At 38.4% G+C, this 22325-nt stretch overlaps 1 protein-coding gene across 6 annotated transcripts in view; it reads left to right on the forward strand.

Moving 5' to 3' along the window:
- The window catches only part of IMMP2L (inner mitochondrial membrane peptidase subunit 2), a 1052378-nt gene that overhangs the window by 680273 nt on the left and 349780 nt on the right, over positions 1-22325 (forward strand). For all 6 annotated transcript variants that reach the window (XM_089329399.1, XM_008258379.4, XM_008258376.4 and 3 more), the window contains one exon: positions 14540-14605. In XM_089329399.1, coding sequence (XP_089185525.1) covers positions 14540-14605 — 66 coding nt within the window. The remainder of the gene's footprint in view (positions 1-14539; positions 14606-22325) is intronic.

Consider the following 22325-nt stretch of genomic DNA (forward strand, 5'->3'; position numbering starts at 1 on the left):
TGAAAATATTTTTCTCAGTTTTATTAAAGAATAATTTACAAATAATTATATCTATTTATGATGATCATGCAAGAATTTGATACATGTATTCACTGTGAAATGAGTGAATCAAGCTAACCTACATATCTATCTCCTCATATGCTTATCTTTTTGAGGGATGTGTATAATGAGAATATTTAAGATCCACTGTTGTATCAATTTTCAAGTGTATAATACATTATCACTGAAAATTGGCATATACAGAACTACTGTGTAACTGAAACTTGAAGCCCTTTGCCCAACATCTCCTCACATCCACCTCTGCCCCACAATTCTTGATTTTTTTTGACCTCCAAAATATCCTGGAATAAGCTTTTCCTGGGTAACCTAGCAGGACAAAAGATTGTGAATAAGAACAACATGCTAGCCATACTTTCTCTAATTAGAGGCCCTGTTAGGTGGCTAGAACTCAAATAGAGCAACAGCGAAGGCCTCTTCCCTCTAAGGAGACAGCTGTGCTTCTTGGCTCCTTCTCCCGACACCCTGGGCCCCATGCTATCTTTTTGCTCACCTAGCAGTTTGTTTCTCTAGTCACAGTTCTGTACTTTGGCTGGCTTGCTTTACTCTAATGACATAACTTCTGTTGTTCTTTGGAAATAATGCTCTCCCGAATTTCTTCTCTTGTTCCCCCTAACTCCTTTATGGTCTCTCCCATTTCTCTCTATTTTTTTAAATGTTTTATTTTAATTTTTAATTAGTTTTTAACAGATTCAATGTGGTTTGTAGATAAAATTCTTTTCTTATGATTTTTTAAACTTTTATATAATAAATATAAATTTCCAAAGTAAAACTTTTGGATTATAGCGGTTTTTCCCCCCAATAACCTCTCTCCCACCTGCAACCATCTCATCTCCCACTCCCTCTCCCATCCCATTCTTCATCAAGATTCATTTTTCAATTGTCTTTATATACAGAAGATCTACTTAGTATATACTAAGTAAAGATTTCAACAGTTTGCACTCACACAGACACACAAAGTATACAGCACTGTTTTAGTAGTAGTTTTACCATTAATTAAGATAGTACAACATATTAAGGACAGAGATCCTACATGGGGAGTAAGTGCACAGTGACTCCTGTTGTTGACTTAACAATTGACACTCTTGTTTATGACGTCAGTAATCACCCTAGGCTCTTGTCATGAGCTGCCAAGGTTATGGAAGCCTTTTGAGTTCACCAACTCTGATCTTATTTAGACATGGCCATAGTCAAAGTGGAAGTTCTCTCCTCCCTTCAGAGAAAGGTACCTCCTTCTTTGATGGCCCGTTCTTTGCACTGGGATCTCACTCACAGAGATCTTTCATTTAGGTCATTTTTTTTTTTAAATCACAGTGTCTTGGCTTTCCATGCCTGAAATGTTTTCATGGGCTTTTTAGCTGGACCAGAATGCCTTAAAGTCTGATTCTGAGGCCAGAGTGCTGTTTAGGACATCTACCACTCTATGAGTCTGCTGTGTAACTTGCTTGCCATGTTGGATCGTTTTCTCTCTTTTTAATTCTATCAGTTAGTATTAGCAGACACTAGTCTTGTTTATGTGATCCCTTTGATGCTGAGTCCTATCATTATGATCAATTATGAACTGAAACTGATCACTTTAACTAGTGAGATGGCATTGGACATGCCACCTTGATGGGATTAAATTGGAATCCTCTGGCACATTTCTAGCTCTACCATTAGGGGTAAGTCCGATTGAGCATGTGCCAAATTGTACATGTAGATACAATTCTAAGAACATAATACTATTCCCTTCCTCTCTCCTTCCCCCTTTTTCCCTCCCACCCACCTTCCTTCTCCCTTTCTTTGTTTTTTGCTTTTGTGATAACATATTTTAAAATTACATTACAGTAAAAAGGCTTAATACTTCGCTGAATAAGAAATTTAGCTAGTACAAAGCAAGAAGACACTAGTTAAGTGGGAATACAGACACTGTTATAAGCAATAATTGAATGTAAAAATGACCATTTCACCAATATATAGTAAATTTTAAAGTAATCACAGATGATTAAAACTATACTAGTATAACATTCTTTTTAAAAATTTATTTATTTATTGAAAAGGCAGAGAGTTCAAGAGAGGCAGAGGCAAAGAGAGTGAGAATGAGAATTCTTCCATCCGCTGGTTCACTCCCCAAATGGCCACAACAGCCAGAGCTGGGCCGATCCAAAGCCAGGATCCAGGTACCTCTTCCACGTCTCCCCACGTGGGTGCAAGGGGTGCATGGACTTGGGCTATCTTCTGCTTTCTCAGGCCATAGCAAGGAGCAGGATCAGAAGTGGAGCAGCTGGGACTCAGACCAGTGCCCATATGGGATGCAGGCACTGCAGACAGTGACTTTTACCCACCACACCACAGTGCTGGCCCTACTAGTATAACATTCTTAACCACTGGTTTGACAGAGGTATGAAACAGTTTCACAAGACTATATTGCCAGCAATAGTGATACACACAGACATTTCTTTCTTTTTTTTTTTTTTTAATTTTAGCTCCCATATATAAGGGACAACATGTGGTGTTTGTCTTTCTAGGTCCAGCTTAGCTTATTTCATGCAACATGATGTCCTCCAGTTGTGTCCATTTTGCCACAAATTTAGACTTTCATTCTTTTTTTATAGCTGAACAATATTTCATTGTGTACATATACCACATTATCAATTCATCGGATGATGCACACACTGGTTGATTCTTTTTTAAAAAATTTTATTTAAGTTACACAAGTTTAATGTATTTCATATACACAGATTTAGGAACATAGTCATAGTATCATATGTTCCCATTTCCTTTTAACCCCATCACCTAATAGTTTGCCAGTTTCAACACGCCTCTTTTCACCTAAAGGTTCTGCTCTCAGCTACTAAATCCTTTTTCCAGATTTAGCCCTTCTCTCTAGCATCTCAGATGCCACACTCTTTTCCCCTCTCTATAACTCTATATAATTCATGAAACAGAGAGGAAAAAGTAATAGTGAAAGATCTAAAACCATATGCATACTGTTAAGGAGCAAAACAGTTACTCTTAGCATTATTTCATTTAAATCATCAATAGACAAATCATGGTAACCATATATTGCCATTTAAACAACAAAATGAAAACATAGTACAAGTTTCTGTTAACTTAGCAACTAGAGCTATATCAGTGACTTCAAGTGGAGCAAATAAATGATAATGCTGTTTTCGGGGGTGACCAGTTGCAGTTGATTTTGTAAAATCCCAAGTCTCTTGTATTTTTGTCTGAAGACTGTTTGCTGATACTGTTCAGTCTGCTGTTGAGGACATGAAGTTGACATTTACAAGGAGCAAATTGTGTATAGTTATTGGAGCCTATCTGAGAACTCTTCCACAAAGCAGTAGTATTGTATTTTAAAAATTAATAAGTTCAACAAGGTTATAGCAGAAATGAGTCAGGGTACTTCATATTTCACTTCTCTTTTCATCTCACCCTGCCAACATTCTCCAGGAGAGTAAGCATTTTGGAGAAACTAGAAGAGTATCAATGCTTATATGGGATCTCATCTCTCTCTACACACATACCTAACTCAATTTAACTAAAAAATGTTGAATCCAGCAGCACAGTTCAAGCATTAATAATGCATGCCACTATAGTCAGAAGAGAATACATTAATCCACAGATATATGCAATGGAATAAAGAAATGGAATGGTCACAAATTCTAATAGAAATCAGATATGCAAAAATATATAACTGAATGTAAGTTTCCTGTTGCAAGAAAAATCTTATTCTTTTCATTTTAGGGTCAAATTAACAGATTCCTGTGGCACTTCAAGACAAATTAAGTCTGTTAATGATTCTTGAGCTTAGCTGGATAACATCAAGGAAGGGACCTTACTCCTCAGTTGACCACTGTCCTTGTGGGAAACCCTAGAGAAGAGTGTTGGCCTGCCTCATTCTCAGTTGTAAGGGTCTCCCCCACCAATGCCCTCCAATGCTGGCAACCATTAAAATGTGCCCATTCCCATCTGATTCATCACTATCTGACCCCGAAAATGTCATGTGGTAACTAAAGTCATGGAACAAAAGCTCTGGGGAACAGTGCACACTTGGCATTTTTATGTGACCACAGAAAGTTACACTGTTTGGAGTGCACAGCTCTGATAGGCCCTTATGAACTTGTATATACCAAACACTTGCTGGGAACAGTTAATGCAATTTTCCAAAGCTTAGTTCACCACAGTTAAATGATTTGTTTTTATATTGATAATGGTAAAGGTTCTACAGTTTTTCTGATATTTTCCTGCTTAGAAATTAATTATGGGTGATAAAAGTGGATAGAATTTAAATGTTGACTCATGGTAAAATGGTTAAGACTACCTTTATTCTCTTCTTTTCCCGAGATGAACTCTGATTTTGGCTTGGCATTTCGCATCCCACAGTATGACCAACATCATGGGAAACTAACAGTGAGCTGTGGTAGGGATGAGCTGGCCCTTCTGTCATTCTTCTAGAAGCATTCTGCAGGTGACTGCAGATACTACAGACATAATGAGCATCGACTAAAAGGCCCAGCTTTAGCTCTTGCACGCTACTATTTTGCATTTCAGCTGGTCTGCTTTCTCTGCACCATATTGGTTGATATAGATATGGCTTGATATAGCAAATATAAACAGCTTGCTCTTCTGGAGTGTTTTGTGGTATCAAGCCTACCGAAATTATGTGACACTGTTTCTCAATATGATTGAAGTTAAAAAGCCTAAAACTGGTTGGCTTAATTGAACTTTAGGACTATGAGGCTGCGTTGATGGTTGTATTCCTTTGGAGCCCAGTTGATTTTGCACTATTCTGTGGCGTTAAATGGTAGCCTCTTCCACAGCACACTCAGTGACACAGTGTGGATAGGTGACTGAAGCCTAACCTGACTTAGAGGAAAACCGAGTGCCTCTCAGTGCACATCCAACTTTGGGAACAGAGTAGTGGTGCTTCTGTGGCATCTATAGTAAAAGAAAAATCATATTTAAAACTTAGGTTAATTATTAATCCCCTCTAATTCCACAGGTACATTAAATTTTAAGCATATTCAATATGTTGCAAACCCAGATTTATACAACAAATAAAAGAATGTAATTTTCGTGATCAGAAGTTTCTTTATAGGTCAAAGGAGTTCCTTTAAACATCATGATTCCATGTTGCTTGGTAGAATACTCACATGTACATATACATATTATAGATGCATCTGTTTGCTATGCAGATACATTACTTACAACTTATGTAGACATTGAGATGTAATTCTATTTAATGTCTAATAATTGTACTGTTTTATGTTTTGAAATACCCAATTTCATAAACAGTGGTGGATATTAACTCATTGTTATGATTATAGTAAATACAGTAAATTCCTTATAATTTTCTTTCTTTCTTTTTTTTTTTTTTTTTTTTTTTTGATAGGCAGAGTTAGACAGAGACAGACAGAGAGAAAGGTCTTCCTTTGCCGTTGGTTCACCACCCAAATGGCCGCTATAGCCAGTGCACTGCACCCATCCGAAGCCAGGAGCCAGGTGCTTCTCCTGGTCTCCCATGCGGGTGCACTTGGGCCATCCTCCACTGCCTTCCTGGGCCACAGCAGAGAGTTGGCCTGGAAGAGGAGCAACCAGGACAGAATCCGGCGCCCCAACCGGGACTAGAACCCGGTGTGCCGGCGCCGCAGGCAGAGGATTAGCCTAGTGAGCCGTGGCGCCGGCCCTTATAATTTTCAGTTAAATGAATACACTGAATTTTTAGAATCAAAGATATCAATTATAAAACATTTGCAGCTTTTTTAATTAAAAAAGTCATACTACACATCTAATTGATTTTACATAATTAAGAATGATTTATTAATAAACCAGTTGTCACTAGTTGCTTATTTATTTTCTGCTAATCATAGATAGTGAAACAGTTCTTACATTTAATTCTTTAAAGCTCATGCCCTTATTGTTTCATCAATGCTATTAAAATTCATTTCCTTGAGTAAGGGATTGTTGACAAATCTGAAACACAAAATTGTTCCTGCTGCCAAAACTCTTAGAGCCTTAGAAACCTAACTTCAAGCTCGTAGATGCCCTGGAAGAGTCTCTTGTTACCGCCTTTGAAGCCTGATTCAGATAGGGTACACTTTGAGAGTACAACCAGGTAGAGAAGCTATTTGCTATTCCATCACTACACCTCAAAATGAGACAACATATTCCCCAGTGCTTAAAATTCTTCTCTGTTCTCATTGAAGTTTTCTACTCAATCACAACCAGCTGTCCCACATGATGATCCCTTTCTTGGGCTTTCCCCTTCCCATTCTAGAAACTAAAATACTACAGAAGACAAATTTGGAACATTAGCCTGGGCTCTTGTCACCCCATCTGGAAGTCACTTTGCTGATAATGAGGCCTTTGGATTAGGACAGCTTCTGAGATAGCAGTGTGAAAGTGATCGTTAGAGATTGAATATTCACACTCACGTATCATTTTCTGGAAGCACATCTGGAGTTATAAACTCCACAAAAGTCTGTAGTTTACTTTGTTTAAAAGATTCCCATGATTCAGAGAGAAGTCAGCAAGAGGAAAAATATAGCTGAAATGCTGACTTAAATAAACAGTTTTGACAATCCTACTTAATAAAACTGTCCTCAGTTGAGAAAATGAATCATTAAAAAATGGGACTGCATGCATGAAGTTCCCACTGCTGATAGTGCAGCAAATGCACAGAACCTGACACTGAAAGTTACTCGTTTTGTCTCAATTTTGCAGCAATTCTCATCTAATCTACAACTAACCTGTGACTTTTCAGTGTGAACACCATTATACTGTTTGATGTTTCTTTAGTTAATGTCATAAAACTTGGCTAAATCTTGACAATTCTTTCCATTGTCCTCTGTTGCAACAGAAGCTGAAAGCACCTTTTATTTGTATAAGAGCTTTTTTTCCCAAAAAAAATGCAATCTATGTAAGTCTAAAATAGGAGTGTTCACAATGGTTTACGCCCACTTAATTGACCTCCTTCATGAATATTAGGACTAAAGTGTACTGAATATGTTCTTTGTGAAAGAACCTGTGCCCGAGCTTTTCCAGATGTTTTCTTACTAGCTGTGTGGTAGGAGAAATTCTGTAACACCCTGTCTAGAGGCCCCCAAACTCCCATGCTCTCCGGCACTAGACATTTGTGAAGCTGACAGGACAGTGGCAAATCCGCAGTCTGCTTCTCAGCTCCAGTGGTTTTTTCATTCCAGAACTAAGTCCCAGGGTTGCCAGATCTCCCTGTTTTCTTTTAAAGAGGAACAGGAAACTGATTTTTATGTGAAATCTCTGTTTGCTAAGGCAGCTCCACAGTTCTTTATTTTATTTATTCATTTTTTTTGTTTGAAAATCAGAGAGAGAAAGAGAGACGTACACAGAGAAAGACAGACTTAAGCAGAGATCTCCCACCTGTTGATTCACTCCCTCAAAAGCTGGGGGAGAATTCAAATGAAGCCAAGATCTCAGGACTCCATCTGGTTCTGTCAAGTGGATCGCAAGGGCCCCAAAACTGGAGCCATCACCTGAGGCCTTCCCGGGTGAAAATTATCAAGAAGCTGGAATTGGAAGCAGAGCTGAGACTCAGGCAGTCCCATGCAGGCATCCCATGGAGTATCTTAATTTTTGTACCAAATGTCCATTCCCAGGCTAAGACTTTAAAACTGCATCATCAACAACAACAATAAAAACAATGCAGGGATCGAACAAAATATTCTTCATCCAAATTGGATTTTCTGGCTTCATGCCCATTTTTGATCTTGAGACCTACAACAGTCTTCAAAAATGTATGGAAATGCATATTTTGAAAAAATTGTGTGTGGGTTTCAAACCATTCATGAGCCAAAATAAACTTGGCTTTTTCCATAAACATTTTGAACTTCCCTCCTGTTAGGATCTCTGACCTAAACTCTCCCTGAAAATGACCCACAGATTGCTTATGAAGCTTGCCTGCAGTCGGCAGCTCACGGCAGATACACCTGGAACAGTCAGCAGCAGACTCCTTTCCCATTTCACCGCCATCCATGCATTTGTGGTCAGCAAGTAGACAATTAACCCATTGTCTACAATGTGGCTATGCCACAGCACTGGCTCCATATGAATTTTTATAACTGCCTTGAGTTTAAAGGTTATGTAGGATTTTTATGAAGTTATATAGGACTTTTCATTCTACTTTGTATTTTGCTGACAAAAAATACAAAACTTTAAATTTTAATAATTACTATGATATATATTTATATGGCTTAATGCATCATCATCCATTTGGACAGAGAAAACAGCCTGTCTAATGTAAGGCACCCTATAATTACTGGTTTTTAATTTTACTTCATTGATGACATGCTAAGATTTAGACTTCATTGGGTTACATACAGTGCAACTAGTGGTGCTACTTTTGAAGGCTTAATGTTTCTAGCAGTCTGTGGCTAAGGTGATTTTTAATCCTGAGATAAATTCTCTGATAATCAGAGCCAGTCCTGAACCATAAAACATAGAAATCTACCTAATTTGCAAAGGGAGGTTTCGGAAAAGTGGGAAAAGAGTGGCAGTGCCTAGACACTTAAGGTATCTTATGTGACATCAGTGTTGGGGTGGGGTCAAGAACAGAGAGAATGGGACATGCGCTGATCTCTCCATCCCCGCAAGGCTCAAAGGGCCTCCTTTGAGTACCCCAAAGTACCCTCCCAGTGCCACAGAAGGGTCAAAATTGTGACCCTTGGGAACACAAAATAACACGAAATCAGTTAGAGTTTATGAGACTTAATGCATTGCTCCATCTGGCTTGTCACAGATAAAAATGACAATATTTACATGAAAATATGGAACAAAATTCAAAAGAAAAATATGGAAATCATATCATGGCTACACACTGTGGGGAGCAACTGGGAGCAACTCGGACTAGACTAAGTTACTGGAATTAAGACTTATTCTATGCATCTGCTTTCCCACAATATGGCGCTGAGAAGGGAAACAGCTTCTACACAGCTGCCTCCAGTTCAACTAATAAACAGCAGGACCTGCTCCTGATTGGAGGAGGGCAGCGTACTCGGCGTGTGGGTAGCAGAGTTGGGATTGGTGGAAGAGGACTATAAAGGAGGAGAGAGACAACATGCACCAGGAACATCTAAGGGGAACACCTGTGCAGCCCCCGAGAGAGCCGGCCGGCGGTGTGCCGCTCCCCCGCGGAAGTGGGGAAAGTGGCAGGGGGAACCGCCCTTCCACGGAGGTGGAAGGGATGGTAGCCAACCCGGGAAGGACCAGCAGCCAACCCGGGAAGAACCAGCAGCAAACCCGGGGAGGGCTGAGCAGACAAAAGAACAGCGCAGGGTCCTGTGTCGTTCCTCCACGAAGACGGGGAGCGACACACACGATTCTGCTTCCTGTCTCACAAACTTTCTACCTGGAGACACACTGCTATATCAAGCAGGTCTGCTGGGACTCATGCAGTCTAGACACAAATCTAGGCTTCCTGTCCAGGCCTCTGAAGAAATCTTACCTAGTTCAATCATAAGCCTGGAACAGAATATTTACAATCCAGAAATAAATGTTGTTTAAACATTGCTTTTTGTGAAAAACGCTAGAACTACAAATTTAAATGCAAATTTGAATATTTATTGGGCAGTATTACATTGCGTTCCTAAAGTAAGGCATAATCCTTCACTTTTTATTCTTCACATTTTCTCGAAGATGGGTAAGTGGCCAAGAAATTTAAAACAAAGGGAAATTTAATAACTTCCATGATGTAAATCTGTAATAACTCTGCTAGTACTTCTACTTACATCAAAGTAATGCATTCAACAGCCTAATGATTAAAATACAGATATAGATTTTAAGTAGTAATGGAATTAATGTTAGTAATAGCTTTTTAAAGTTTTTGAATTATTTGATTATATTCATGAGTTTAATACTACATTAAAATTTACAGATATGTTTGAAGTAGTAATTCATAAGACTTTAATTATATAGATAGCTCACTTTGCATATTCTATTTTGCCTCCTGATCTTAAATAATAGATTATTTTAAACATAAAATACTTTTCTAGCATCTGAAAAGCTTAAAGATTGTTGGCATAAATTTTTTTAGGGCTAATAGCAATTGCTTTCCATATTATTTCATTAATGTTAACCTCAACTCACTATTAGGTGGAAACTTGGTTATTAATTCAGGTCCAAGCCTTGCTTCGTAGCATTTCTTCTCAAGTAATATCATCTGACTCACACAGTTGTCTTTGGATAATAGGCATCCCAGTAATCTGGACTAAAATCTAGCCATGAAAGCTTTTAAGACAGAGAATTTATTTCCCTTCTATTGTAAATTCTTCCTGAACCCTCCCCAGTAAAATTGGATGTGCGTTTTTCTTTCTAAATTATGGATGTGAAGTCAAGGTACAAATAGTACTTTCCGACTTACGTGTTCAATCCACATATTCTGTTGATATTTCCCTATCATTAAATATTCTTATAGAACATCGTCTTTTGTGACTCTTAAGTATTTTATTATGTGGAAAGACCATCATTTATTTAACCACTCTCCTCTTATTAAATGTTTTTTTCTTATTTTTAAAATAGACAACACTGTCTTAAATGTCCATGTAGCTAAAATGTTACATACATTCATAGTCACTTCGTTAGTATAATTTCCTAGAAGTGTAATTGTCACATTAATGGAATGTTGAGACTACCTAGCAGAAAGGTATGTTACATAACCCCACAGTTTATGTAGAATGCAAACAAACCCTTAGCAGCATTTTGTCGGAGTCTCAAGTCCGAGGCTGGCTCCTGACCAGCACGGGCCAGTACAGACACTCCCCAACAAGGCGAACGGGAAGGGTAAGGTCGACGGGTGATGAACACACCACAAGCACCCGTGAGTTCTGTCGAAGCAGGAACCGCTTTATTGAGGAAGCGTACAGGCTTATAAAGCTTACGAAGGACATGTGCAGTAGGGGAGCCAGTCAGAGAAAAGGTCATACAGGCATGGGTGGACCACGCACAGGGGCACCTTAAGTAAAGTATAGGGATCACGCACTGTCCACGTGTCCGGAACCAAAGCAGACCTGTCCCCATCGGTAGCTTAACCCTGGCAGCCACAGACATGCCCCTCGAACATCCGCCAGGCGCCATATTGTAATGGAGGTTTTAGGCAATGCCCAACAGCATTTTATTTGTATTAGTACATCTCTGTCAGTATGGTATAAAGAAGTTGTAACATCCCATTGTTTTAAGATGCAATTCCTTGGTGACTGCTGAGACTGCATATTGTTTTACATATTTCCAGTAATTTCATAGACAGAATTGTGGGGGGGCATCTTCTAAAATATCTGTAAGTGGCCCAGTACAGAGGACCCAAATTCCGTTAGATTGCATGTAACCAGAGCCCTTCTAATTATAGCTATATATTAATGAAAATAAAATTATAGAAATGTAATGTTTACATAATTTAATGAAGGCAGAGGCCAGTCAAAACTCTGATTCAATTTCATTTTAAAGTAAAGCATACTCATAATGAAGTTAGTGAAAAATGGTAAAACTTATTGTCACATGTAGGTGCAACTACTTTATAAAATTTCATTTTCTCTGTAAAATGTCCTGTAAATTATAAATCTTATGGAAACTGCATATTTTCTTTGATGAAGTTTATGTTTTGAATATATTTGATCTTTTCCATTTTGTGCATTTACATTCCCTTTAAAAAAGTAGTTCAGTTCAAAATGTGACTTGAATTGAAAATATTCTTATCCATCCATAATTTTCAGATATGTATTAAATGATCATTTATATGATGTATGAGATGGTCCTTGAAACAAGTCTGTTAACTCAAAATACTTAAAATGCTATAGGCAGGAAATAAGCCATATTACTAGAGATCTACTGTTGCTGCATTACAAATTACCCTGCTATCTAGTACATTTATGACCTCACACATTTCTTCAGGTCCAGGAAGCCAGAAGCAACTCAGCTGGTTGGTTGGGTTCATGGTGCTTCATGAGGTTGCCAGTAAGCTGCTGGCCTGAACTAGCATATAAAAACCTAACTAAGTCGAGGATCTGCTTCGGAGGGTCTCCCCAGACTGTTAGCAAGCCTTAATTCCTACCTGGGAGAGATTCTAGCTCCCCACAGAGGGAGTAATCCAGGAGACGGGTCTGAGAGGAAAAGAGGGGAAGAGAAACAAGGAGGAGAGTGAATGAGGGACTGGCAGGATGTGAGAGGAGGAAGAGCCCAAGGTGGAAGTGTCAGATCAGAAGTGATGTATCATCACTTGTCCATATGTTCTTGACCCCATAGTAAAGCCCATTACATTATGGGAAGGAACCACACAGGCTGTGTATTCCAGGAGAGGCAAGAGTTTATTTAGAGTAAACAATTGTTCTTCCAGTAAACTTTTAACTATATTCTACTTAATACTATTGGTTGAATTCTGTAATTAATACACAATTATTCTTAAGTGTTGAAACTTAACTAAAAAGTGATCCCTATTAAATATAAGAGTGGGAATAAGAGAGGGAGGAGATGTACAGTTTGGAACATGCTCAATCGGACTTGCCCCAAATGGTAGAGTTAGAAATGTGCCAGGGGATTCCAATTCAATCCCATCAAGGTGGCATGTACCAATGCCATCTCACTAGTCTAGGTGATCAGTTTCAGTTCACAATTGATCATAATGATAGGACTAAGAGTAAAAGGGATCATGTAAACAAGACTAGTGTCTGAAAATACTAACCTATAGAATTAAAAAGGGAAAAAACGATCCAACATGGGAAGCAAGATACACAGCAGACTCATAGAATGGCAGATCTCCTAAACAGCACTCTGGCCTCAGAATCAGCCTTTAAGGCTTTCGGATCCGGCTGAAAAGCCCATGAGAGTATTTTAGGCATGGAAAGCTAAGACACTCTGGAAAAAAAAAAATCTCTGCGAGTGAGATCCCAATGGAAAGAACAGGTCATCAAAGAAGGAGGTACCTTTCTCTGAAGGGAGAAGAGCACTTCCACTTTGACTAGGACCTTGTCTAAATATGATCAGAGTCGGTGAACTCAAAAGGCCTCCTTAGGCTTGGCAACTCATGACAAGAGCCTTGGGTGATTAATGATGCCATAAACAAGAGAGTGTCAATTTGTTAAGTCAACAACAGGAGTCACTGTGCACTTACTCCTCATGTAGGATCTCTGTCATAAATGTGCTGTACATTGTGATTTAATGCTATAGCTAGTACTCAAACAGTATTTTACACTTTGTGTTTCTGTGTGGGTGCAAACTGTTGAAAGCTTTACTTAATATATGCTAAACTGATCTTCTGTATATAAAGATAATTGAAAATGAATCTTGATGTGAATGGAATGGGAGAGGGAGCGGAGATGGGAGGGTTGCAGGTTGGAGGGAAGTTAAGGGGGCGGGGAAGCCACTGTAATCCATCAACTGTACTTTGGAAATTTATATTCATTAAATAAATGTTAAAAAAAAATCAGGTAGCTTAAAATAAACAGTGTCTGCAAGAAGTATTTCAGAACCTGTCAGGTTCTTTTCATTGTCATAGCTCTGTTTTAGTATTTAGAATTTCATAATCACCAAAGAGCTGAACCTAAATGTAGTTTAAGAAAATTCTCCAAATTTTTTTAAAACATACTATTTTGTCTTCAGTGTTTTCCTGAGAGTTTAAATCAAACTCATCTGTTCATTTTAAGTGAAATAAAAATTTAAATGTATTATCATTTTAAATATCTAGTCATTTTCTTTTTTAAAAAAATTTTATTTATTTATTTGAGGGGTAGAGTTACAGACAGTGAGAGGAAGAGACGAGAGAAAGTTCTTCCTTCCATTGGTTCACTCCCCAAATGGCCGCAATGGCCAGAGCTGCACCCATCCAAAGCCAGGAGCCAGGAGCTTTTTCCCTGTCTTCCCACATCGGTGTAGGGGCTCAAGCACTTGGGCTATCTTCTACTGCTTTCCCAGGCCATAGCAGAGAGCTGGATTGGAAGAGGAACAGCCGGGACTAGAACCAGAGCCCATATGGGATGCCGGTGCCACAGGTGGAGGATTAACCTACTGCGCCACGGCGCCGGCCCCTAGTCATTTTTTTATGTATGAGTCCTCTTTCTTATAAGTTCTTATCTTTAATAACAATAGTAATTTAATATAAACCTTATTTTTTTTTAACATTTATTTAATGAATATAAATTTCCAAAGTACGGCTTATGGATTACAATGGCTTCCCCCCCATATCGTCTCTCCCACTCTTATTTCTTAATAATAAAACTCTATAGCTCCCTATTTGTGTGTGTGTGTGTGTGTGTGTATATAGTTTCAGTGTGTCTTTTTTCATCCTAAAGGTTTACAATGAGAATACCTTCAATAGTAACTTTGTATCACTGGAACCTAAGTGGGATTGATGACATGTCATTCGTGCAAAGCCTTCTGTAATGGCTCTAATGTAGCCTGTTTTGTTGTAGAATTTCTTGTCACTTACTTAAATCAACAGAGACATAACTGATTATATAATCTTATCTTACTATTCTAGGTCTCCTAAAAACCCAGAACAGAAAATCATTAAGAGAGTGATTGCTCTTGAAGGAGATATTATAAGGTAAGTACTTAAACTGTTGCTTCTGAATAAGGTAAATACTTAAACTGTGGTTTCTGAGGTCAAGTTTTATATGTACAGATTTTTGTTGAGTTTTAAATCATGTTGCCAGGGAAGTACAAAGAGGGCCAAACCTTTGAAGATATTTTCAATGAGCTGGCCTGTTTTCAGCATCATGAGCCATTTCAGGATGTAAGACATAAATTTACTGAACACATTATTATTCTTTAATTACAAAGCATAGAAGAAATATTCAACTAAAATTAAAATATTCTAACATGATCAGTAAATAATTATTTTTCAGATATTAAAATTAGCACAATTATTTCAAGACTAGGGAGGGCCTAGTTTTATTTTAGAAAAATTTAAGAACATCTTTACGGTCTTAAAAGCAAATACAGAAACTAAGAGAAATCCTTTGTAATCACAGAGATGGGGAAATCTAGGAAGGATGTGAGACAGAAACTTCTGAACCAGAAGTAAGAATAGAAGCTGGAGACAATGGCATTGTAGAGCAGTCTGGCGTTTGAACAATAGACTGTAATGTCTTACTTATTCTATTTGCTGATAAACCATGAGCAGTCCTTGAAATTCTGCAAGGAGCTATATCCCATTTAAATAAATTGTAACCAGCTCTAAAAAAATGCAGCAAGCAAAATGCTTTGCAAACTATATGCAGGAAGTGTTTTGATCCTGTTTCCCCAAAAGGCTCCCAAAGCGTCTACATTAGTGACAGCCGGGATGACACAGTCTCACTACCATGAAGCTCAGCCAGTCTCACAGCACGGTCTAGACTGACATTTCTCAAAGGGTCGCTTGAGGACCCCTAGGGACCCCCCACAACCTCTCCTGGGCTCTGTCAGATCAGAACTACCTTCCTCACAGTACCAAGAGGTTGTTTGCCTTTTTCTCTCTCATACTGTTGTGAGTGGATGGTGGAGTTGTCCACATACGTGATATTGCAACAGATTGAATACAGGAGCAGTTATGAGAATGTATATGCTATTATGCCAGGTACTAAAAAGATGTGTAAAAAATGCCACAGTTCTCACTACATTTTCATTTCTTTGGGGACACAGTTTTTCTCATCTATGTAAAGTGAACAAATGCCATGTATCTCATGTTTACAGACTTGGGAGCATAGTGATACTTCTCACCCTGCCATCCCTCCTGCCTATGCTCTCACCCTCCTTCCTCCTGCCCTTCTTCTTTCTTTTAATTTTTATGATGACAGTTGTTGTTAAAGACATATTCTGTTTATTAACATGATTGGCTTATGGTTGTTGTTTTAAATTTAATCAATGAAAAGTCTTAGATTCTCCATTTTAATTTCTGATAAATATTGATGGAAATTAGCCACATAAAGAAAAGTCCTTTGGGATCATTGATTGTTTTTAGAAGTATTAAGGAGTCCTGAGACCAAACAATTTGAAAATTTGATGATGTTTCAGATCAGGATTGACTGCTTCTTAGTAGCCTGAATGACATCAGTGGACTATCACATTGAATTGAGGAATGCTTTGGTTAACATTTATAAGCATTTCTTTGATTTCTTTTTCTTTCAAAAGCTTTATTGAGGTATAATTTAAGCATCATATGATCAATTCATTTTATTTTTTAAAAAGATTTTATTTATTTAATAGACAGGTAAATTTACAGACAATGAGAGGGAAAGACGCACAGAAAGGTCTTCCCTCCACTGGTTCACTCTCCAAATGGCCGCAACGGCTGGAGCTGTGCCCATCAGAAGATAGGATCTAGGAACTTCCTCCAGGTCTTCCACATGAGTGCAGGGGCCCAAGCGCTTGGGCCATCTTCTACTCTTTCCCAAGCCATAGCAGAGAGCTGGATCAGAAGAAAAGCAACAAGGACTAGAATCCAATGCCCATATGGGATGTTGGCACCTCAGGTGGAGGACTAACCTACTATGCCACAGCTCCATCGATTCATTTTAAATACAGATACCAGTGAGTTTCCGTAAAAGTTCATTTAAGTATGTAAACCTCACCACTATGTAATTTTTGAACACTTCTTTTACCTCTAAAAATTATCTCCTACCAATTTGCATTTAATTCCTATTCCCACTTCCAGCCCCTCCCAGGCAACCATGAATCTGCTTTATGTTTCCATTTTATGTTTTTCTAAAAATTTTATTTACATGGAATTATAAAGTATGTAGTATTTGTATCTGATTTCTTTCATATAGCATCATGATTTTTAAGATATTCTGTATTAAGCATGTATCTAAAGCTTGTTTCATCTCTATTGCTGAGTACACTTCATTGTAGGACAAACCTCATTGCATTTATTCAATCACAAGTTGATGGACACTGGAATCTTTTCTAGGTTGGGGGTATTATGAGCAGTACATTAGATGCTTGCTTGCAGAAATGCCTCAGACATTTGTGCCTTTGAGTGGGAAACATGTTCTCACTTCTATTGGTTGCATGCCTAGGGATGCTGAATGTTATGCTTAGTTTATGTTTAACTTTTTAAGAAACTGCTAAGCTCTTTTTTACAGTGACTGTATCATTTTATGTTTCACCAGCAAGGTAAGAGTGCTCTAATTTCTTTACATCAGTACTTGGCATGGTGAATATTTTTGATTATGGCTGCCCTGGTGGGTGTGAAGTAGTTTCTCACTGTGTTTTGATTTGCATTCCTCTGGAAGTCACTGATGCTGAGCGTCTGTCCGAGTGCTTACTTGACATTCATAGTTCTTCCTGGATGAAATGTCTGTTCAAATTATTTACCCATTTTGTATTACACTGTTTATATTTTGAGATGTAAGAGGTCTTTTATTTTTTATTCTGTCAAGAGAGTAAGGATTTTGCAGAGTATGTGTGTGTGTATAATGCTGTGGTTTTAATCAGAAGTAAGTGTATTAGAATGAAAGAGTATAGTTTTAATTTCCTATAAGATATGCATTCAAAATTCGAAGAACTTGGTGACATTATTTTTTGCAAGAGGCGATCCAAGCCTTATAATTTCTGTAGAAAAATAAGAAGAGCAGTGAATTTTTAAAAATGCAGCATTTGATAATCATCCATAAATATCCAAAATGTACTTTTATTATTGGGAAAATTTTGTGAATATGATGCAAATTCCATTCAATAAGTCAGCAAGCCTTGAAAGGAGCCAGTAGACCACATATTATCTGAGGGCATTTCAAAAAGTTTGTGGAAAAAATGGAATGAAAAGGTAAGCTTATTTTGCTGCAAAATTTTTTGAAACCTGAGCATAGTTTCTTCAAAATATGCATTTTTCATGAACCTTTAAAGACTCCTCATATGCTATCTACCACCAGAAGCCATTAGCATAATGGTACCCTCACTTGTGACAGGCTAGGTGCTACAGTCTGTGAAGGGGACACCACTGCCCACTTCACCTGGGCTGTGGCTGGACTGCCTCATTGGCAAGTTAAGTGCACATGCAAATCACCACATTTTCTTTCTTGAAAAGAATTTGACATTTCATAAAATGATCAAAACAAAAAATAATCTTACTCTTTTAAATGTAGTTACACTTACCATAGGTCTCAGTTGTATTTTTATTTTGAACCACACATAATTAGATAACCAGTAAGGAACCATAACCTTTTCAGTAGTTAGGCCTTTTATTTGTTGGTTGTTTATTTATTTATGAAGGAGGAGAGAGAGCTACAGAGACAGATCTCCCATCTGATAAGCCAGTCCCCAAATGCCCACAATGGCTAGAACTGAACCAAGCTGAAGCTGGGAGCCAAGAACCCAGTCTAGGTGTCTCATTGGAGACACAATTACTTGAACCATCAACTGCTGCTTCCCCAGGTGTGCACTAGAAGGAAGCTGGAACTGGAGGCAGAGCTGGAATTCCATCCCAAGCTCTTTCATGTGGGATGCAGGAGTCCCAACTGCACCAAACACCCATGTCCATTTGGGCCTGTTAAAACTTATTCTCGGGCCATTTGGGGGGTGAACCAAAGGAAGAAAGACCTTTCTCTCCGTCTCTCTCTCTCTCACTGTCTAACTCTGCCTGTAAAAAAAAAAAAAAAAACCAAACAAAAAACACCTTATCCTCATCTTTTACTCAATGTTGTTAGTTAAACTCCTTTAACTTACAAAAAACAGGTATGTAGTGAAATGTAATTTAAATATCATTTATTGTAAAAGATGCCTGTAGAAGAAATGGCAGTAGGAGACAAGAATCAGTCTGACCTCAGTGTGGAACAGTGATGGTGGCACAGCAGAATTTCCAGTTTCTATCACTTACGCCCTCTGACTACTCGCACATGATTTTCCCTGTGTTTCAGTGGCCTTTGCCCCATCGCCAACTGCTGACTTCCTTGGGTGTGCCTCACATCTAAACCATCTGCGAGGAAACTGAGTATAGTCCTTTAGGTACAGATGTGAGACCACCGGTCAGCTAACAGATGTGAGACCATCAGCCAACTCATTGATGTACTGCCTTCAGGATGGGTATCCTCTGCCCTGGCTAGGTACCCTGTGGTTACAAAGAAGCTTTTGCTAGGGACTGGTAGGGCTGATCCTGTGAGATATCCCAGAGTGGGCCATTCCAGTTAGCAGTCACTTTGGTCAGCTTTTGAAACCTCAACTCAATAAAAGCATAATCTGTTCTCCTTAGTAGTTGCTTTGATATTATACTTTGAGGAAAGATAAACGTTTTAATGTTTTTATAAGATTTTATTTATGTGTATATTTATGCACTTATTTGAAAGGGAGAGGGAGAGAGAGAATCTTCCATCCACTGATTTACTCCCCAGATGCCTGCCTATAACAGCTGGGGGCTGTCCAAGCTAAAGCTGGGAACCAGGAACTCCATCCAGGACTGACAAGGACTGAAGCACTTGAGCCATAATCTGCTTCTTCCCAGGGTGTTCATTAGTAGAAAACTGGATCAAAGTGGAGATGCTGGGACTCAAAACTAACATTCCAATATGGGATTTGGGTATCCCAAGAGGCAGCTTAATTCAGTGTACCCCATTGCCTGCTCCAGGTTTTTTTTTAGATTAATTAAATAACACAAACTTGTAAAACTCAAAATGCTACAATGAACATCTTTGCATACAAACGTTTTTATACACCTTTGTGTTTATATTTATAGAATAGATAGCTGCAAGTGGAAATGTTTGGTTAATAGATGTTGTCATGTGGTTACCATTTTTAATTCTAACATATATTAACAAATTTCCCTCCCAAAAGGTATGCTATTTTATGTGTGTGTTTGTGTGTATGAAATGTTTCATATGTATATGAAATACAATAAAATACGTTTTCAGAGGAAATTGATTTAAAGGTCATCTGCAATGGGAAAGTTAAATTTTACATGTAGGCCTTAGTACCATCCATCTACTGACCTAGAAGCTAGGAAGATGTAAGTGAATGAAAGAAGCTATGCTCCTACCCTCACAGTGCTTGCATGCTAGTGGTTGCAAGCAAACAATGAACAAACACATAATGCAATATCATGGGTGAGACATAGTATGAAGATAAATGAAGTCAGAAAAGAGGTTGAAAGTGGTAGGGCAGTCCTGGGGTAGGGGCACTACTTTAAGTAATATGTTCACTGAAAAAACCTGTAACAAGAGGGTATTGAGAAAACTTGAAAATTATGGGAGAAAGGGAGAGGGCCATTCTAAAATCTCAGGGGAGGCTAGTTCAAACCCAAGCAACAAGTGCAAACTTGAGATCAATACTTAGTAAGTGATTTCTGGAGTTGGAAGAAGCCAGCACAGGGACAGGCACTTGTCCCAGTGGCTAAGTCGCTGCTGCATTACATATTACATATTAGAGTGGTGGTTCACATCCTGGATATTCTGCTTCTGATCCAGCTTCCTGCTAACATGTACCTTGGGAAGCAGCAGGTGATAACTCAAGTGCATGGGTCCCTGCCACCCACTTGGATACCTACATTGAGTTTTAGACCCCTGACTTTGGCCTGGCCCAGCCCCTGGCATTTGGGGAATGAACCAGCAGATGGAAGATCTCTCTGTGTGTCTGTATCTCTGTCTCAATGCCTTTCAAATAAAAATTTAAAAAGAAGAAGAAGAAATCAGCATTACTGGACCTTGCCAAAGGAGAGAAATTGGGGAAAGAGGTTTGCAGATCCTTGTGAGCCATAGTAAGGAGTTAGGATTTACTTTAATAGGATGGACAGCCAGTGCTGGCCTTTGAACCAAGGCTTGATTGGTCTGATTGGCAGTTTAAAGGATCACTCCACACTGCTGTGTGGTGAATAGACTAAACAGGGGCCATACAAATCAAATAACTAGTCAAAGTATTTTTCTCTTGAGAAAATAATGTCTAGGATCTTGTAAAAGTAGATAGATGTCAATGTTTATGACATGCATGATGACTGCATTGACTTATTTTCAGTGACTCAGATAAAAGTAGTCAGATTTCTAATCATAGTCATTATGATTATATTGACAAGGTGCAAAGTGGAGTTGAAGTACTTGTTGAGAGAATTCAGCCAAATATTTCTAAGGTTAGAGGAGATTTGTGGTGGTCTGAATTTTCTATCCTAATGTCAACATTGATTAAAGTCACAGTGCAATTGCTAGATTTTCTGAATGTGTTAGCCAGGAATATAGTCATTTTCGTAGTGTTGACTCAAATGAGTTTGCTTATCTATAACACTGAACAGTAAAAAGCTAATGAAAGTAATATTTAGACAGACCCATTAGTTCCACCAAAATATTTTTCATAGTTATTTGCTTTTTCTTGTTAATTTGTGATGACTCACACAGAAGTACTCTTTTAGAAAATGGATATAAAGCACTAACGTGCAGAACGTCAATGTGAGTCAACCACATCTGCATTGCTGACTGGGACACTTGTGTTTTTTGTTTCACCGATCTTCGCCCACTCACAAATACATCATTTCTTTTCTTACTTGGTAAAATATACTTTAAGAGAATTCCGGAATCTGGGGCTCCATGTGGTTAGCCAATGATGAGAGTGAGTGGAGGTCTTTTTAGTCTCCAGCGAAGCGAGTGAGGATATAACCTGCTGCCTTAACTATGACACTTTGAGAATAAAAGAGGATGGTATTAAATTATTACATTGGAAAAATCAACATAAATTGAGACTGCCAAGACAAACTGCAACAAATGGTTGCCCTACCAGTGAAATGGAATCTACTTGATAATTCAGTTCACATAATTTGGTTTTGTGTAGTCTGTGGTCCCCCTTGTTCGGGAGCATTGCAAGAGGTTCACAGGGAACAGAATCACTTCTTGGCCGCAGGGAGGAATTAGACAGGGGAGGAGGAAATCAATGGTGCTGCTGAGGAAGGTGTCTTGCTCACAGCAAGGCTTTCTTTAACTCATACTGATGTTGCAGAGTAGTCTGAGCTAGGGAATCCTGAGACTTCTCTCACTGCAAAATATTTTCATGATAATCCCTCTTCAGGTCCAGAGAGATTCATAAAATGCCACAACGCCCCATGTTATTAAAAATAACTTGCTGGTGTTAACCAAGAACACATTCACTGAGTCAACAGAAATGAAGTATTTTAAAGCCTGTTGATATTAAGTGTATTTTTGAAGATACAGAAATCAATATCAGCCTATCACAGATGCTTGGATCACATTTTGTTCCAGCAAATGATGAAGGTTTATAGGAAGAGAAATAACTAAATTGAGTTTTCTACAATGAAACTACAAATGATGCTTGTTTAATAATCTCTTCTTTCTTTCTGGTTGGTGCAGCAACTGTTAATA

Source organism: Oryctolagus cuniculus, chromosome 3 (genome assembly GCF_051225735.1).
Source record: "Oryctolagus cuniculus isolate XC-2025 breed Fujian yellow rabbit chromosome 3, ASM5122573v1, whole genome shotgun sequence".
In the NCBI taxonomy this organism is placed as follows: Eukaryota; Metazoa; Chordata; class Mammalia; order Lagomorpha; family Leporidae; genus Oryctolagus; species Oryctolagus cuniculus.